The 14,794-nt window shown below is 46.7% G+C and overlaps 1 protein-coding gene across 1 annotated transcript in view; it reads right to left on the reverse strand.

Annotated features, from left to right (window-relative positions):
• Nucleotides 1–480: 480 nt before the first annotated feature.
• The window catches only part of RUSC2 (RUN and SH3 domain containing 2), a 187,725-nt gene continuing 173,411 nt past the window's right edge, over nucleotides 481–14,794 (reverse strand). The window contains exons 10-12 of the mRNA XM_029581846.1: nucleotides 9,649–10,528; nucleotides 2,046–2,206; nucleotides 481–652 (exon numbers count right to left, since the gene is read on the reverse strand). Of these exons, the coding sequence (XP_029437706.1) occupies nucleotides 2,068–2,206; nucleotides 9,649–10,528 (1,019 nt within the window). The 3' untranslated portion in view covers nucleotides 481–652; nucleotides 2,046–2,067. The remainder of the gene's footprint in view (nucleotides 653–2,045; nucleotides 2,207–9,648; nucleotides 10,529–14,794) is intronic.

Consider the following 14,794-nt stretch of genomic DNA (forward strand, 5'->3'; position numbering starts at 1 on the left):
CCTGCAACCCGCGGGGGCCCTGGGCAGCATTAGCTATTGGCTTGTAAAGTACAATATGACAAGTTAATAATCCACTAATGCAGTTAAGAAACGGGGTAGCACAGGCAGACACTGTTCTCTATAGGTGTATATACGTAGGTAGCTACTGTATGTACAAGTGCGTTACACGTCTGCATGATGGAACATGGGAAGTGACGTCTGGGAGGAAAACAAGGCGGACGGGTCCATGCACGGCGATGACCCCCCCCCCCCCCCCACCAGTAACACAACAACGCTGATGGATGCAGACCACAAAAAAAAAAAAAAATCGGCCTCCGAGAGCACAACGGGCAGGGAAAGGAAAGCAAAACTAGAGGTGGCTACTGGATGTTCTCGGTGCAGGAAGAACGGTGGGTAAAGCCAGCGTGGCTGTGTCCATGTCCTGTGCCGAAGCACTCTCCCCCCCCCCACCCCACCCCCGCACTAGGATCGGAGCTCTCGTCCCGGGAAAGAGTCCTGGTTCCCTCGCTGGGCGCCAGCCCGCTCTCGGACCCCAGGTCACAGTGCAGCCACTCGGCGTCCACCTGGGCTGTGACCTGCAGGATGTCTCCTCTGCTGAAGCTGAGCTGTCTGGACTTGCTGGGCGATGTGATGGCAAAGCGCTTTCCGCTCACTGTCGGAGGAAGGGCACATGGTATGAGGTTAGACAAGCAAAGTCAAGAGGCTTCTTTTTTTTATCCCTGCCAGCTACAGGACTCTACCCTTGTTCTTCCCCAGCAGTGGGTACATGTTTGTATCTGTATATACTGTAGCTCAACTGTGTTTACTGCAGCCCCTCCCTTCCAGGAACTCTTGATATGGAAACACCTTTTGTAACCCATGATAAAAAGTCTGGGAGTCCTGCCTTTAAAAGGAGCTTTGCCCTTAAGAGAAAACACTACCCCTTGCTTTCTCTCACTTGGGAAGAGTCTGCATGCCCTCTCAATCTAACTTGAGTCTTCTTAAGTGCTTTATTGGCTCAAGGGACTGCCTTTCATGCCCCCCCCCCCCCCGTGTCACATGGGTCCTAGCTCGCTGCCATTGGACCTTGCCCCCCTGTCCCCAGCTTGTGGAGACTTTTCTGTAATAACTCTCTAGGACTGTTTCAGTCTTGACCATGCGGTTTCAAAGCCAGGAGCACTTATAAAGCTCTGTGATATGACCAGCTTTTTTATATTTCTTCTTATCGCTTTATTTCTAAAGATTAAATCAGCTTCAGAACCCGTTTATCTTCTCACCTAGAATCCCAAGAAACTCCGTTCTCCCCTCTCCTACCTATTTCCAGCTACAAAGATCTTTGCCTGGGGCTATAAGTTTGGAAGCAACAATTGTAAGTAATTAAAAACTACTTGTACAATAAATAATTTCAAACTTAAAGGATCTTTGTCTGAGGACTGATTGGGAAGGAAAGTTAACTGTCTGGATGAGAGAAACTCGGATGTTTGTTATTGAGCCAGCACAACCCTCCTTCCAATTAGGGAAAACGCAGAGGACACTAGCAGGGGGAGAAAGAATGACGTCTCTGAGAGGCAAGTGCATTGCTGCTTACCTCTGAAACATATTTCCTTCAAGTGGCCAGGCAAACCCCTTGTACTGCAGAGGGGAGCTGGTCAGCCCACAGTCCCACCCGTGCTGACTGTTCCACTCCATGGGAGGCGGGGGGGGGGGGGGGGAATGTGTCAGAGCTATCTGTGAGACTCAGAGGAGCAGAATAATTAAGTCACCGACTCCATCATCCTCTGCTCTACCTTGCATGTGGTAACATCTCAGAGCAAAAGAGAACGAATGCTGCTCATGCCCTAACAGTGGGGGTGGGGGGTGTCAAACCAATCAATGCAACGAAAAGGCAGCAAGGTGCTGACTGAAACTCGGGGAACCAAGATTTACCACCCTGGGCTAACCAATTGCATATCCACTGAGCTTTTAAACATGGCCCAGGCAGAGCTCAGCATCCAGGGTTTATTTGCCGAGGAAGGCCAACTAATTCATGCGGCTGTTCTATAAACAAGAGGAAGGCGGGCACACACCTCTGTGGGAAGGCTGGGCTGCTTACTGAGGAGCACCTCGACACCGTACAGCTTCTGGGAGCTCTTTCTCAGGGCCAGGGTCCCGTCGGATCCCTCCGCCCACCGTCTGTGCCATCAGCTGCAAGACGGAGGTGTCCAGGCTCAGCCAATTGGAGGGTAACCTATGGAAGCAGAGACAGACGTCAGCATTCTCCAGGGAATCCCACGCAGACACGGGGGGGGGGGGGACGGGACATCCCTCTCTCTCTCTCCCTCTCCCGCGGACCTCGCACACGCGCAGCCTTCTTCCTCAGGCCCAAGCAAACACAAGCGTCCGTCCTCTCCTGTGGGCCCCACAAAGACACGGGTATCAGCTCTCTCCACTGGGCCTCATATAAAAATGGACACAGGCACAAAGTCTTGGGCCTCATGCGAACACAGACATCAGCCTTCTCACCTCCCTCCCTCACCAAGCCCGCCTAGGGTTGCCAGCTGCTTTTCAGGACAGGCTGATCCAGTGCTGATCCAACCCCACTGCCTGCAGGGATTTATAATCTTTGTTTTTCTAAAGGCACGCAATAGGGAAATCAGAACTACAAGGCCCAGCATGCAATGAGGTAAAACCAGGACTGGAGTCCCCTGTCCTGAAAATCTGCAGCCAGTCAGCAGCCCTGCAGCTGGCTCACCCACTACCTTCCGGCGTTTACCGTCCACGTGGAGGTCAGAACTGAAAGGTTCAAATTACAACCTCCAGATAAAAAAAAAAAAAAAGAGAAACGTCCTGAAGGTGAAGGGGGCAGCTCAGGTCTTCTGCTCCCCAGTTCGCTGCAGAAGCAGCACTCGCAAGGCCCCTGGAGAGCAGGGAGTCTGAGTCGTCATGCGACGGTGATGCCCGGGGGCCGGATTCCGGGCCCCGCGACTGCAAAGTTCTGGCAGAAGGGCTGATGCCTGGCCCGGCCCGCTCGCTGACAACGACTGGGCGAGGCGAGCCAGCAGGAGATGCAGAATAGGAGGGAAAACTCCCGGCACCACCTCTCAGCCCTGCGCTCAGAGGATAAAAATAAAAAAAAAATAAAAATACCGGAGGTGAGACACCGAGGAGACCTTTTCCCGCTCACTTGACAGCGCTATATCCCCACCCTGGAAATGAAGGACAAGACTCGCATGCGCCAGTCAAGCTGTCTCTGTTTACCTTACTCTGTGAAAACCAAGAAATATTTTACATTTCATAAACGTCTTAAGGCCAGGCTGTTCACTCAGGTTTTTAACCCGGATGTTGGTGCTTCTGGATCTTTTTTATTTGGGTAATATACATTATTTTTATGGTTAGTTTTGGGACATGAGGCTCAGATATTTTATGTTTTGCCATGATGTATTTTAAGTAAAATCATTTTTAAACTGTGAACCTCTTTGATGGTACAACTGAAATTGTGGTACAGCAAGTAAATAAATAATAATAATAATAATAATTCTGTGGCTTGTTCCTAAATCTGGGCCTGGGAAGGAGGTGCTCTGAACCCTGTGAATGCCGCTGGCAAGATGATCTGGCAGAGGTCCACAAGTCAGTAAAAACATCCCCTAGGGGTTAATTATGGATTGGTTTAAGTGTTCTTGCCAATAAAAATTTAATAAAAAAAAAAAACAAAACATCCCCTAGGGTTAGAGGAAGTGATTGGAGAAAAAAAGGAAAATTGGTTCTTACCTGCTAATTTTTGTTCCTGGAGTACCCCAGATCAGTCCAGACAAGTGGGGTTTGCCTCCCCTCCAGCAGATGGAGACAGAGAAAGCTTTGCAGATACTGCCACATAACACGAGGTGCTACCTGCAGTTCCTCAGTATTTCTCTGTCTCTAGCAGATGGTGGAAGTGCAAAGCCTGCAGACTGAGACTGAGAATAATAAAATTAAAAAAAAAAAAAGGTTTCTTGGAGATTGTCTCCCAGGGGGTTGTTAGGTCCTGGTGGGGCCATCCCCCCTAGTTCTGAGGCGGATGAGCAGGGGGTGTGGGACACCCCAACCGTGAGAGAGAAGCGACATCGCCTCTTCGAACAGCTCCCACTCTACGGGGTCTAGACACTGATGTTTAGGAAATCCAAAAAAACTGCCTCAGACACCTGGGAGGAAGAGAGCGGGAAACTAAACACCAAGTTGCGGCAAAAAAAAAAATTCATCCACTCACAGCCTGCAAAACCTTTTTTTTTTTTTTTTTTATAAAGGCCTCTGCAGAGGAATGTCGCATCTCTGAGGCTAAGGTCAAGGGGGAGGGACCGGACCACCAGTACTCACCCAGTCAGGCTGTCATCTCCTGGGGTACACAAGCTACTGGGCCCCCAACCCCTAGCTCAACCTACAACCAGGGGGGACGGTCCTCCTAGGACCTATCGATCCCCTGGGAGGAACGGCACAGTAGGATCCTCTTCTGTTCCTTTTTTTTTTTTTTTTAAAGTCCTTGCTAACTTTTTTTTTTTTTTTTCAAAACTTGCTTGATCCAACAATGGCAAATAAGGGATTGCCTAAATGACTGAATCCCCTAAAGTTTAGAATTTTTTTCTTTTAAGCTAAAAGAGGACCGCAGGTTCTGCCACCTTCATCTGCTGGAGACAGAGAAATAATGGAGGGGCGCAGGCGGAACACCGGGTTAAGAGAGGGTGCCCTTCAAGTTTTTCTCTGTCTCCATCTGCTGGAAGGGAGGCATAACCCAGCAGTCTGGACTGATCCAGGTACTTACAGGGAAAGGGAAATGATACTTTCCTGCTTCTGGGTGCTCCTGGCCAGTGCAGATGGCCGGTCAGGTGAGAAGGCCTCAGGGGGAGCAGGGAACCAGGACCCCTGGCTTTCCCTCCCCCTGGAAATCAAGGGTCGAGTCTGGCTAGGGATTGCCAAGCCCCACCGTTCACCCTGCTCAACCAGAAAGATGGCCCATGAAGGAACCTAACACCTCTGGGAGCACCAGTCTTCACTTCTCCTTTCTTCTCTTTTCCTAACTCTCTACGCCTCTATTTATTTATTTTTAACTGCAGGTTTACACCTCCACCATCTGCTAGAGACAGAGAAATACTGAGGGACTGCAGGTGGCACACTGGGTTATGTACAGTGTCAGTGAAGCCTTCTCTGTCTCCATCTGCTGGCAGGGATGCAAAACCCACTTGCCTGGACTGATCTGGGGTACGAATAGGAAGCCAAGCTGTAGGCAGAGGATGTGGTTAGTGCAGTTAGTGTAGCTGGGTTCAAAAAAGATTTGGATAAGTTCTTGGAGGAGAAGTCCATTAACGGCTATTAATCAATTATACTTAGGGAATAGCCACTGCTATTAATTGCATCAGTAGCATGGGTTCTTCTTAGTGTTTGGGTAATTGCCAGGTTCTTGTGGCCTGGTTTTGGCCTCTGTTGGAAACAGGATGCTGGGCTTGATGCTGACCCAGCATGGCAATTTCTTATGTTCTTAAGTTCTTATGAAGAAAGAGGAAAGCTTTGAGAGCTTCACTAGCCTTGTTAGCTGGCGAGGAGACCAAGTGTTTGGGGAAGAGCTGGAGGAGAATCCGGAGAGCTTTAGCAGTAGTATTACTTCGGGAGAAAAGAGATTGCGAGCGTCTTCCAAAAGTTGCCTCAGATGCTGGGAGTCTCATACCCACTGCAGATGAGGACAGACGACCCTACTGTGAATATTGTGCACTTTTTGAATGGAACTCCTGTTTGGAGAACAGTGAACATACTCTGTACATTCTATTTAATGGATTTTGTTAGTCTAGCAGCCAAGCTGTGAACATGACAACTGTGCGGTCTGCATTTTTGGAAGAAAACAACTGGATGGCGTGCAGCTTTGCAGACAGTTATTCTTCTCTGCCAGCTGTGGTCCGCTATGCCATCTGTTTGATTAAATACACTAACAGCCCTGGAAGACAAAGGCTACATGGGAGGTTATGGAAGCCAAGGTAACTGTACAATTATAGAAACCCAGACTATGGTAATAGATCAAATTCCCAGGCCCATCCTCGTGCTCTATTTCCCGTTCTAGCTGGACTATCTTGGATCCAAGCTGATCTCTAGTTCTGCCTCTGCCACCTCCTCTGGGAGGCTGTTCCATGCATCCACCACCCTTTGTATGGAGAAATATTTTCTGATGTTACCCCTGAATCTACCCCCCCCAGGAGCCTGAAACCATGGTTCTAGAATTTCCTTTCCGCTAAAAAAAAAGTTTGCTTTTCATGTGCATGTCTTTGATGAATTGAGATTCGCGGTAATTGAAAAATCCTGTCCAGCGAATCGAGGAGGTGATTTTGATCAGTACCTTCTACAACGTGAACAGAAATGGATTTATTATTTTAATACATTGTTTCCAAAATGCTTAAACAAAGAAATCGATTGGTCTGTTTTCTAGTAAGACTAATACATTTAGGGGATTTCCAGAAGCATATTTTTGGAGTATATTGGGTATAGCTTTGATATCGGATTTAATTGGTTAAGGAAGTAAGGGTGATAGTTGGTATTGAGGCAGTGACGGATTATGGGGAATGTAGTGTTGTAGTTCGATAGAGGCGATAGGACTTCCGGTGTCGTATGAGTGTGGGTAATTTAAATTCGGTAACTGGGGAGTGGTGAGTTAACATCAGAGACGCTGAGACGCCATGGTTTTGATCTTGTAAGAAACTGAAAAATTTGTCCGGGTAAGTGTTACGAATATTTTCAGTAGAAGTGGATATTGTTTTGATGTTAGTATTTTTGGGAATTTGGTTAGACATAGAGGAGGAGTATTGAACCAACTTGAAGGAAATGAGATAGTTGTTTGGATTGTGTGTGTGAAATTTTTAAATTGTTTGTTTTATTTTACTATGTTGTATACTTTAGGATCGATGAATATATGTGCCCAAAATTACAAGTGATGATGTCCCCTGAAGAAGGCTGTTTTTACTGTTGAAACATGTGCCATGTTGGGAGTAAGAAAATCAGCAGTGACGTTTTTGAGTGGTTAACTTTGGGCTAAGTATTAATTTTTTGAATTTTTTTGCACTTTAGCTGTTTTGCACAATTTATTGCTACGAAAGATGCGTTAATAATAAAGAATTCTTTAGCACTTTATTAATAAATTTTAAAAATGTTTAGGAATTAATTACAATGGGAGACAGTAAATGGTTAAAAGAAAATCTGCTCTATAGGGCTGACGACTGCCTGCGGCCCATTGTGGGCGAGAGACAGGAGATAACACCTTTGAGCATCTGGGGATGATATTGTCTCCCATTTGTATATAATTTTTTTGATTAATAGAATTGTATTCTATTTTCCCTCTCTTATTGGTGGTTTGACCATTTTTTATACCTTTCAGGTATCTGGAAGTCTCTCTGGCATAACCTTCTCTCTCATATACGTACGTCCTTACGTTTCTTTTCACAGGGTTTTGGCACAGGAACTGCAGCATTTTGGCAGCCTCTGTCTACTCCTTTTGGAGGTGCAGACTCCAGAACTGAATAAAACCCTCCAGATGAGGTCCCACCGCTGATCTGTCGCCATCTTTCTTTCTCGCTCTGCACCTCGGCTGTTCTCCCCACTGTCTTGTAACACTTTTGGCAACCCTGAGAGCATCAAATACGGTTGCCCTAAGATCCCCCTCCTGCTGATGGCTGTCAGTTCCTCACTCCCATCATCACTATTATTTATTTGGCCTGATATACCACAATCAAAGCCGTTCACAGCAATCAAACCTCTCCTTAGTTTCTGTCCCTCGCGTGGATGACTGCATTTTTGTAAATTAAGTTTTGCCTGTCTCACTCCACTCCTCAGGTCTCCTTGAATCCTGCCTCATTATTTCTGTTCCTTTCACAGTGTCCACCCAGCTGCAGATCTGAGCAACATCTGTAAAAAAAAAAACAACCATCCCCATGAGCCTCCCTCTGGGAATAGGACTAAATGGTTGGTTTTCCCATTGGAGAAGCATAAACAGTGGAGTGCCTCAGGGACCTGTGCTGGGACAGATTTATAAATGATCTGGAAAAGGGAATCATGAGCAAGGTGATCAAATTTGCAGATGATTCAAAATGATTTAGAGTTTTTAAATCACAAGTGGATTATAAAAAAATCACAAGAGGACCTTGCAAGACTGGGAAATTGGGCATCCAAATGGCAGATGAAATTTAATGTGGACAAGTGCAAGGTGTTGCATATAGGGAAAAATAACCCTTGCTGTAGTTACACAATGTTAGGTTCCATATTAGGAGCTACAACCCAAGAAAGAGATCTAGGAATTATAATGGATAACACATTGAAATCGTCAGTTCAGTGTGCTGCGGCAGTCAAAAAAGCAAACAGAATGTTGGGAATTATTAGAAAGGGAATGGCGAATAAAACGGAAAATGTCATAATGCCTCTGTATCAGAAGAACATGCCATACTGGGTTAGACCAGGGGTCCATCAAGCCCAGCATCCTGTCACCAACAGAGCCCAATCCAGGCCACAAGAACCTGGCAAGTACCCAAAAACTATCCCATGCTACTGTTGCTGCACCTTGAGTACTGTGTGCAATTCTGGTCACCACATCTTAATAAAGATATAGTTGCGATGAAGAAGGTACAGAGAAGGGCAACCAAAATGATAAAGGGGATGGAACAGCTCCCCTATGAGGAAAGGCTAGAGGTTAGGGCTGTTCAGCTTGGAGAAGAAACAGCTGAGGCGGGGTTATGACAGAGGCTTATAAACCCATGAGTGGAACAGAACAGGTAAATTGGTTATTTACTCTTTAAAAAAATGTAAAGCCTAGGGGCCATGCCATGAAGTTGGTCAGTAGCACATTTAAAACAAATGGGAGAATATTATTTTTCAGTCAATGCACAATTAAGCTCTAGAATTCATTGCTGAAGGATGCGGTTAAGGCAGTTAGTGTAGCTGGGTTTAAAAAAGGGATGGACAAGTTCCTGAAGAAGTCCATAAACTATTATTAAGCAAGCAGACTTAGGGCCTGATTTTAAAAAGCATTTACATGCGTAAAACTGGGTTTTACTAGAGTAAATGTACTTTACACAATGAGTGGGCTTCTGAAAATTGCTTCAATATGTGCCACTGAATTGTCCATAGGATTTACTCGTGCAAGTGCACCTTACGCGAGTAAATGGCTTTTGAAAATTGCTGCGATAGTATATTTCATTTACGCACACGACTCCTTTGAAAATGACTTCCTTAGGGACTGGCCACTTCTTGTCACTCTGTGAGAGCAGCATGGGATCTGTTTACTGTCTGGGATCCTGCCAGGTTCTTGTGGCCTGGACTGGCCACTGCTGGAGACAGGATGCTGGGCTTGATGGGCCCTCGGTCTGACCCAGTATGGCCTGTTCTTATGTTCTTATAGGAAAACCTGGAATAGCAGCAGGCCCAGTATTGATCTTTGAGACACTCCACTGATAACGCTACCACAATGCAGCCAGTTTTTAACCCAGTTCACCAACTGGGCCTGCTCGGCCTAATGAGTCTCCTGTGTGGGGGATACTGAGCTCTGCCGTGATTTTAATTCCTTAGCTATCCAAGCAGATCAGTTTGACATGACCTCTCTCCGGTGACCCCCCCCCCCCCCCCCCATATGGACCTTAGCAAGACAGAGAGAAGGAACGGGCGGGAGTTTGCCCCGGCCCTTCCGTCCCTTACCTGTTTGTCAGTCGGGCCTCCCCCTGCAGTTTTCTGGAACCGAAGAGATGCCCCCACTTCCAGGCCTGGCCGGCCTCGGAAGGCCCTGCCGCCGCCGCTTTCCTGTCCTCGTGGGGGAGGGCTGCCGGCCCGGCCTCCTTCTCCTTGCTCTGTTTCAGTTCACTCGGCAGCGAGTCGGGCGGGCTCCCCATCCAGGAGCGATGGCCGCTCCCCTTCCATTCCTCCTTCCCGCTCGGCGCTCTCGCCCTCTCCCCTACCGGCGCTTCAGGGCTGGGGCAGGCCTCGGCCCCCTCCACCACGCCTTCCCTGGGGAGAGGCACTTCCCTGCCCTCTGTCGCTCGGGCCGCCGCCGCGGTGCCCTCCTGCTTCCTCTTCCTCTTCTCGTGGCGGACGAACCTGGGCCCCTCAGCCGACCCCTCGATGTAGACCTGCGAGCTCTGCATGAGCTGGTACCACCAGCCGGCCTGCCTGTCTCTCTTCGCCTCCCCCTCGCTCTCCCTTCCTCTCTTCCCTTCCTCCTCCTCCTTCTCGCCGGCCGCGGCTCCCACCCCTTTCACGCGCTCCTCCGCCGCTCTCTCCCCCTCCGTGCCGCGGGAGGCCCTCCCGGGGAGGCTCCAGTCCCCGCTGCCCTCCCGTGTCCTCATGAGCTGCAGGGTGGAGTGCACGGAGAGCAGCAGGCCCTGCTTCACCTCCAGCTGCTCCTTCCTCTGCCGCTGCTCCCGGCCCATCTGCAGCAGGTGGTGCTCGAAGAGGAGGTCCAGGTCGAAGGGCAGGAGCGAGAGGGGCTGGAGCAGCAGGAGCAGCTCCTCAAAGAGGGCCTGGCAGACGCTGTGGGAGAGCGAGAGGAAGCCCACCGGCTGGTAATGCGCCCAGATAATATCTGCAGGGGGGGGGGAAAGACAGACAGGCAGACAGAGGGGATCAGTGCAGGCGGCAGCAGTCTGCAATGCTAACTCCACCTGCTCCTGCCAGGATGGGGACATGGGCGGAACAGAATGACAAATTAAAAAGCGAGATTAAACAGCAACATGTAACATGGAGGAAACTCCTTGGAGATGCATTGCGGACAAGGCACTTCAACAAAGACCTAATACTCTCAGAATACAGGTAACGGTTTATACAGAAAAAAACTGTGATAGTATATAAAAGACAATCTCTACTCATTCTTTTTCCTTCCTGCAAAGACACAGACTCTAACTGACTGCTGCCTTTAATTTCACTCCTCACATAGCTAAGGATCCTCTGTGCTTATCCCAGGCTTTACCCCTCACTCCCCCACAGCTAAGGATCCTCTGTGCTTATCCCAGGCTTTACCCCTCACTCCCCCACAGCTAAGGATCCTCTGTGCTTATCCCAGGCTTTATCCCTCACTCCCCCACAGCTAAGGATCCTCTGTGCTTATCCCAGGCTTTACCTCTCACTCCCCCACAGCTAAGGATCCTCTGTGCTTATCCCAGGCTTTACCCCTCACTCCCCCCCAACAGCTAAGGATCCTCTGTGCTTATCCCAGGCTTTACCCCTCTCTCCCCCACAGCCAAGGATCCTCTGGGCTTATCCCAGGCTTTCTTGAATTCTGTTACTGTTTGCCTTCAGCACTTCCATTGGGACGTTATTCATGCATCCACCACCTCTTCTGTGAAGAAAAGTTTCCAATTAATAATCTCAGGTCTACTTGCTTTGAGCCTTATATTAGGACCTCTTGTTCCAGAAATTCATTTGCACTGGAGGATGCTTCTTGTAATGTTTACTTTTGAGCTGTTCAAATATCTCTTATCACATCTCCTTGTCCCTCAAACATAATCTCATGGGGCTTTTGCTGCAGATTCTGGTCGCCTTTCTTTGGGTCTCCTGTCCTCTGCCTATATTCTGTACCAGAGTACATGTCTGGTTTCTACGTCTGTAATGGCCTGCCTTTACTCTGCTTTAGAGATGTGTCCTCCAGAACTGAGAAGGGCTCCCTAAGAAAGCTGTACAGATTTATCATCACCTCTTTTTATTTTTAACATGTGATGCCTCTCCATTGACACCTCAGCTCCCATCTCTGTCGTGTTGCACTCTTCAGGAACCTTGAGATCATCAGACACGTTCTCGCCGACAGTGCCGGTGCTAGCTTTTTTTGCTGCCCTGTGCTAACAATTACTGTGCTGATTCCCCACCCCTCCCTATTTTAGTCAGTCTCTGTCCCGGGCCCATCAAAAAAAAAAAGCTCAGCTCCTTCTAGCAATCAATATTTTTAATAACTGACACGCACTCTCCCCATGGAACCCATGATCCAAACCTTACAGGTTTGCACACGCACCCTCTGCAGGCACAAACATACACACAATTATGCTTTTATAACAGATTTAACAGGAAAAAAAATATTCAAAAGTTCAGGCTTCTGAAGCAAAAATATCATTAACGATGTCCTTATTTTATTTTCATGCACTGATGTAGTGCCAACCAAAAAACTCTGCAAAAATGACACTTGGAGCTCCTATGGAATTAGACTTTTTCTAACGGGATGTGGGCTTGGCCTTCAGAAAGCCATGAATGAAGGAAAATTATTCCTTACCGGCTAATTTTCATTCCTGTAGTACCCCGGATCAGTCCAGACTCCTGGGTTTCGCCTCCCTGCCAGCAGATGGCGACAGAGAAAGTTTCGCAGCCACTGCCACTTAACCTGGTGCTCCACCTGTATCCCCTCAGTATTACTAAGTACCCAAGCTAAGACAGGAAAAAAAACTTTTAATAATACCCGCCAACGAGCAGAGGAAAGAGGAAGCTTATAACAGATAACTGAATCCAAATTTGGAACTTTAATTGTAAGGACTAACCAGAAACCTGAGCCGTTCTTCAGAATCATTACAATAAATAAATAAATCGAGCGCAGTCTCCAAATCTCCTCTCCCCCATTGGGTGGGACTCGGACTCATCTGTGGTACTACAGGAATGAAAATTAGCAGGTAAGAACTGATTTTCCTTTCCCTGTACGTACCCGGATCAGTCCAGACTCCCTAAACTGGGTGGGTCTGCGAGAGCCCCGCTCGAAGTACGCTTTCACCGAAACTGCCGACGTCCGGGGCTTGGACGTCCAATCGGTAGTGTCTGGCAAAGACTTCCAAGTAGCCGCCCTGCAAATCTCTTGCGGCAAAACTAGCTGACATTCTGCCCAGGAGGCAGCCTAGGAACGGGTAGGATGAGCCCTCAACCCCTACGGGATAGGACGGCCGCGACAGATGTATGCGGAACCAATAGACCACTTCAACCAACGCGTAATCGTGGCCTTTGATGCCTTCTGACCCTTCTTCGCACCACTCCATAGCAAAACAAGGTGATCCGACAATCTGAAAACGTTAGTAATCTCTAGATACCGTAACAATGCCCTTCTGACATCCAAACATCTTAATGCTTTCACGGGAGGCGGGCCAACCTCCAGATTTGGGAAAGCTCGAAGCTCCACTGACTGACTTAAGTGGAACGCCAAAACCTCCCTTCAGCAGAGGGAGGGAACTGGACCACCAACCCCTTCTCGTCCAGCCCTACAACTAGGAGGGATGGTCCCACCAGGACCTGCCAACCCCCTGGGAGGAGAATTCCCTTTTCTTATTGTTCCTAATTATCCTCTGCTTATTATTTTTTACCCTTTTTTTTAATTATTCTGTTACAGAACTGCAGGTTTTGCACCTCTTCCATCTGCTGGAGACAGAGAAATACTGAGGGTATGCAGGTGGCACACCAGGTTAAGTGGCTGCGAAACTTTCTGTCTCCATCTGCTGGAAGGGAGGCAAAACCCAGGAGTCTGGACTGATCTGGGAATGTACAGGGAGAAAGAATTACCATTACAATATAGTAAACCTCCCATACCAAAACAACCCTAATTGCCAGCACTCAAACAGTAGCAACCTTATCTATGAAAAGGCAACACTGCACATATTACACCAGGCCCCAGAATACCAAATCACCTCCTATTAGGAAAACAAAATAAGCCAGGCTGCTATAGATCCTTACACAAAAACGACATGCCAGCAAAATGCCTCACCTCAGTCACACAGGCAGACCCTGACCAAACACAGAATAAAGAGATCATACAGAATAAATAGAAACGTGCAGACAAAATCTGAACTGGAACTCACAACAAGCCAGCCTCTATATGCAGAGTAAAAATGGAAAAATAGAAGCATTTCCATGCTTTATAAAACATTAAACAATAAAATCAAGAAATATAAAACAATCATAATAGTAAAACCATATTCATAAAAAGAATAAATACTTCAAACCAATTAACGAATGGAATATCCAAAATTTCCTACACACCAATAAAATATTTCAAAACAGCAAACACATCAAACACTAAGCAATAATAAAACCAAATAAGGATAAAAAAAAAATCCTTCTCTCCATACCTAGGAAAAAGTTCCTAGGTATGGAACTCACAACAAGCCAGCCTCTATATGCAGAGTAAAAATGGAAAAATAGAAGCATTTCCATGCTTTATAAAACATTAAACAATAAAATCAAGAAATATAAAACAATCATAATAGTAAAACCATATTCATAAAAAGAATAAATACTTCAAACCAATTAACGAATGGAATATCCAAACACATCAAACACTAAGCAATAATAAAACCAAATAAGGATAAAAAAAAAATCCTTCTCTCCATACCTAGGAAAAAAAAAATCCTTCTCTCCATACCTAGGAAAAAGTTCCTAGGTATGGAGAGAAGGATTTTTTTTTTATCCTTATTTGGTTTTATTATTGCTTAGTGTTTGATGTGTTTGCTGTTTTGAAATATTTTATTGGTGTGTAGGAAATTTTGGATATTCCATTCGTTAATTGGTTTGAAGTATTTATTCTTTTTATGAATATGGTTTTACTATTATGATTGTTTTATATTTCTTGATTTTATTGTTTAATGTTTTATAAAGCATGGAAATGCTTCTATTTTTCCATTTTTACTCTGCATATAGAGGCTGGCTTGTTGTGAGTTCCAGTTCAGATTTTGTCTGCACGTTTCTATTTATTCTGTATGATCTCTTTATTCTGTGTTTGGTCAGGGTCTGCCTGTGTGACTGAGGTGAGGCATTTTGCTGGCATGTCGTTTTTGTGTAAGGATCTATAGCAGCCTGGCTTATTTTGTTTTCCTAATAGGAGCAGTCAGTT

Source organism: Rhinatrema bivittatum, chromosome 1, assembly GCF_901001135.1.
Source record: "Rhinatrema bivittatum chromosome 1, aRhiBiv1.1, whole genome shotgun sequence".
NCBI classification, from domain to species: domain Eukaryota; kingdom Metazoa; phylum Chordata; class Amphibia; order Gymnophiona; family Rhinatrematidae; genus Rhinatrema; species Rhinatrema bivittatum.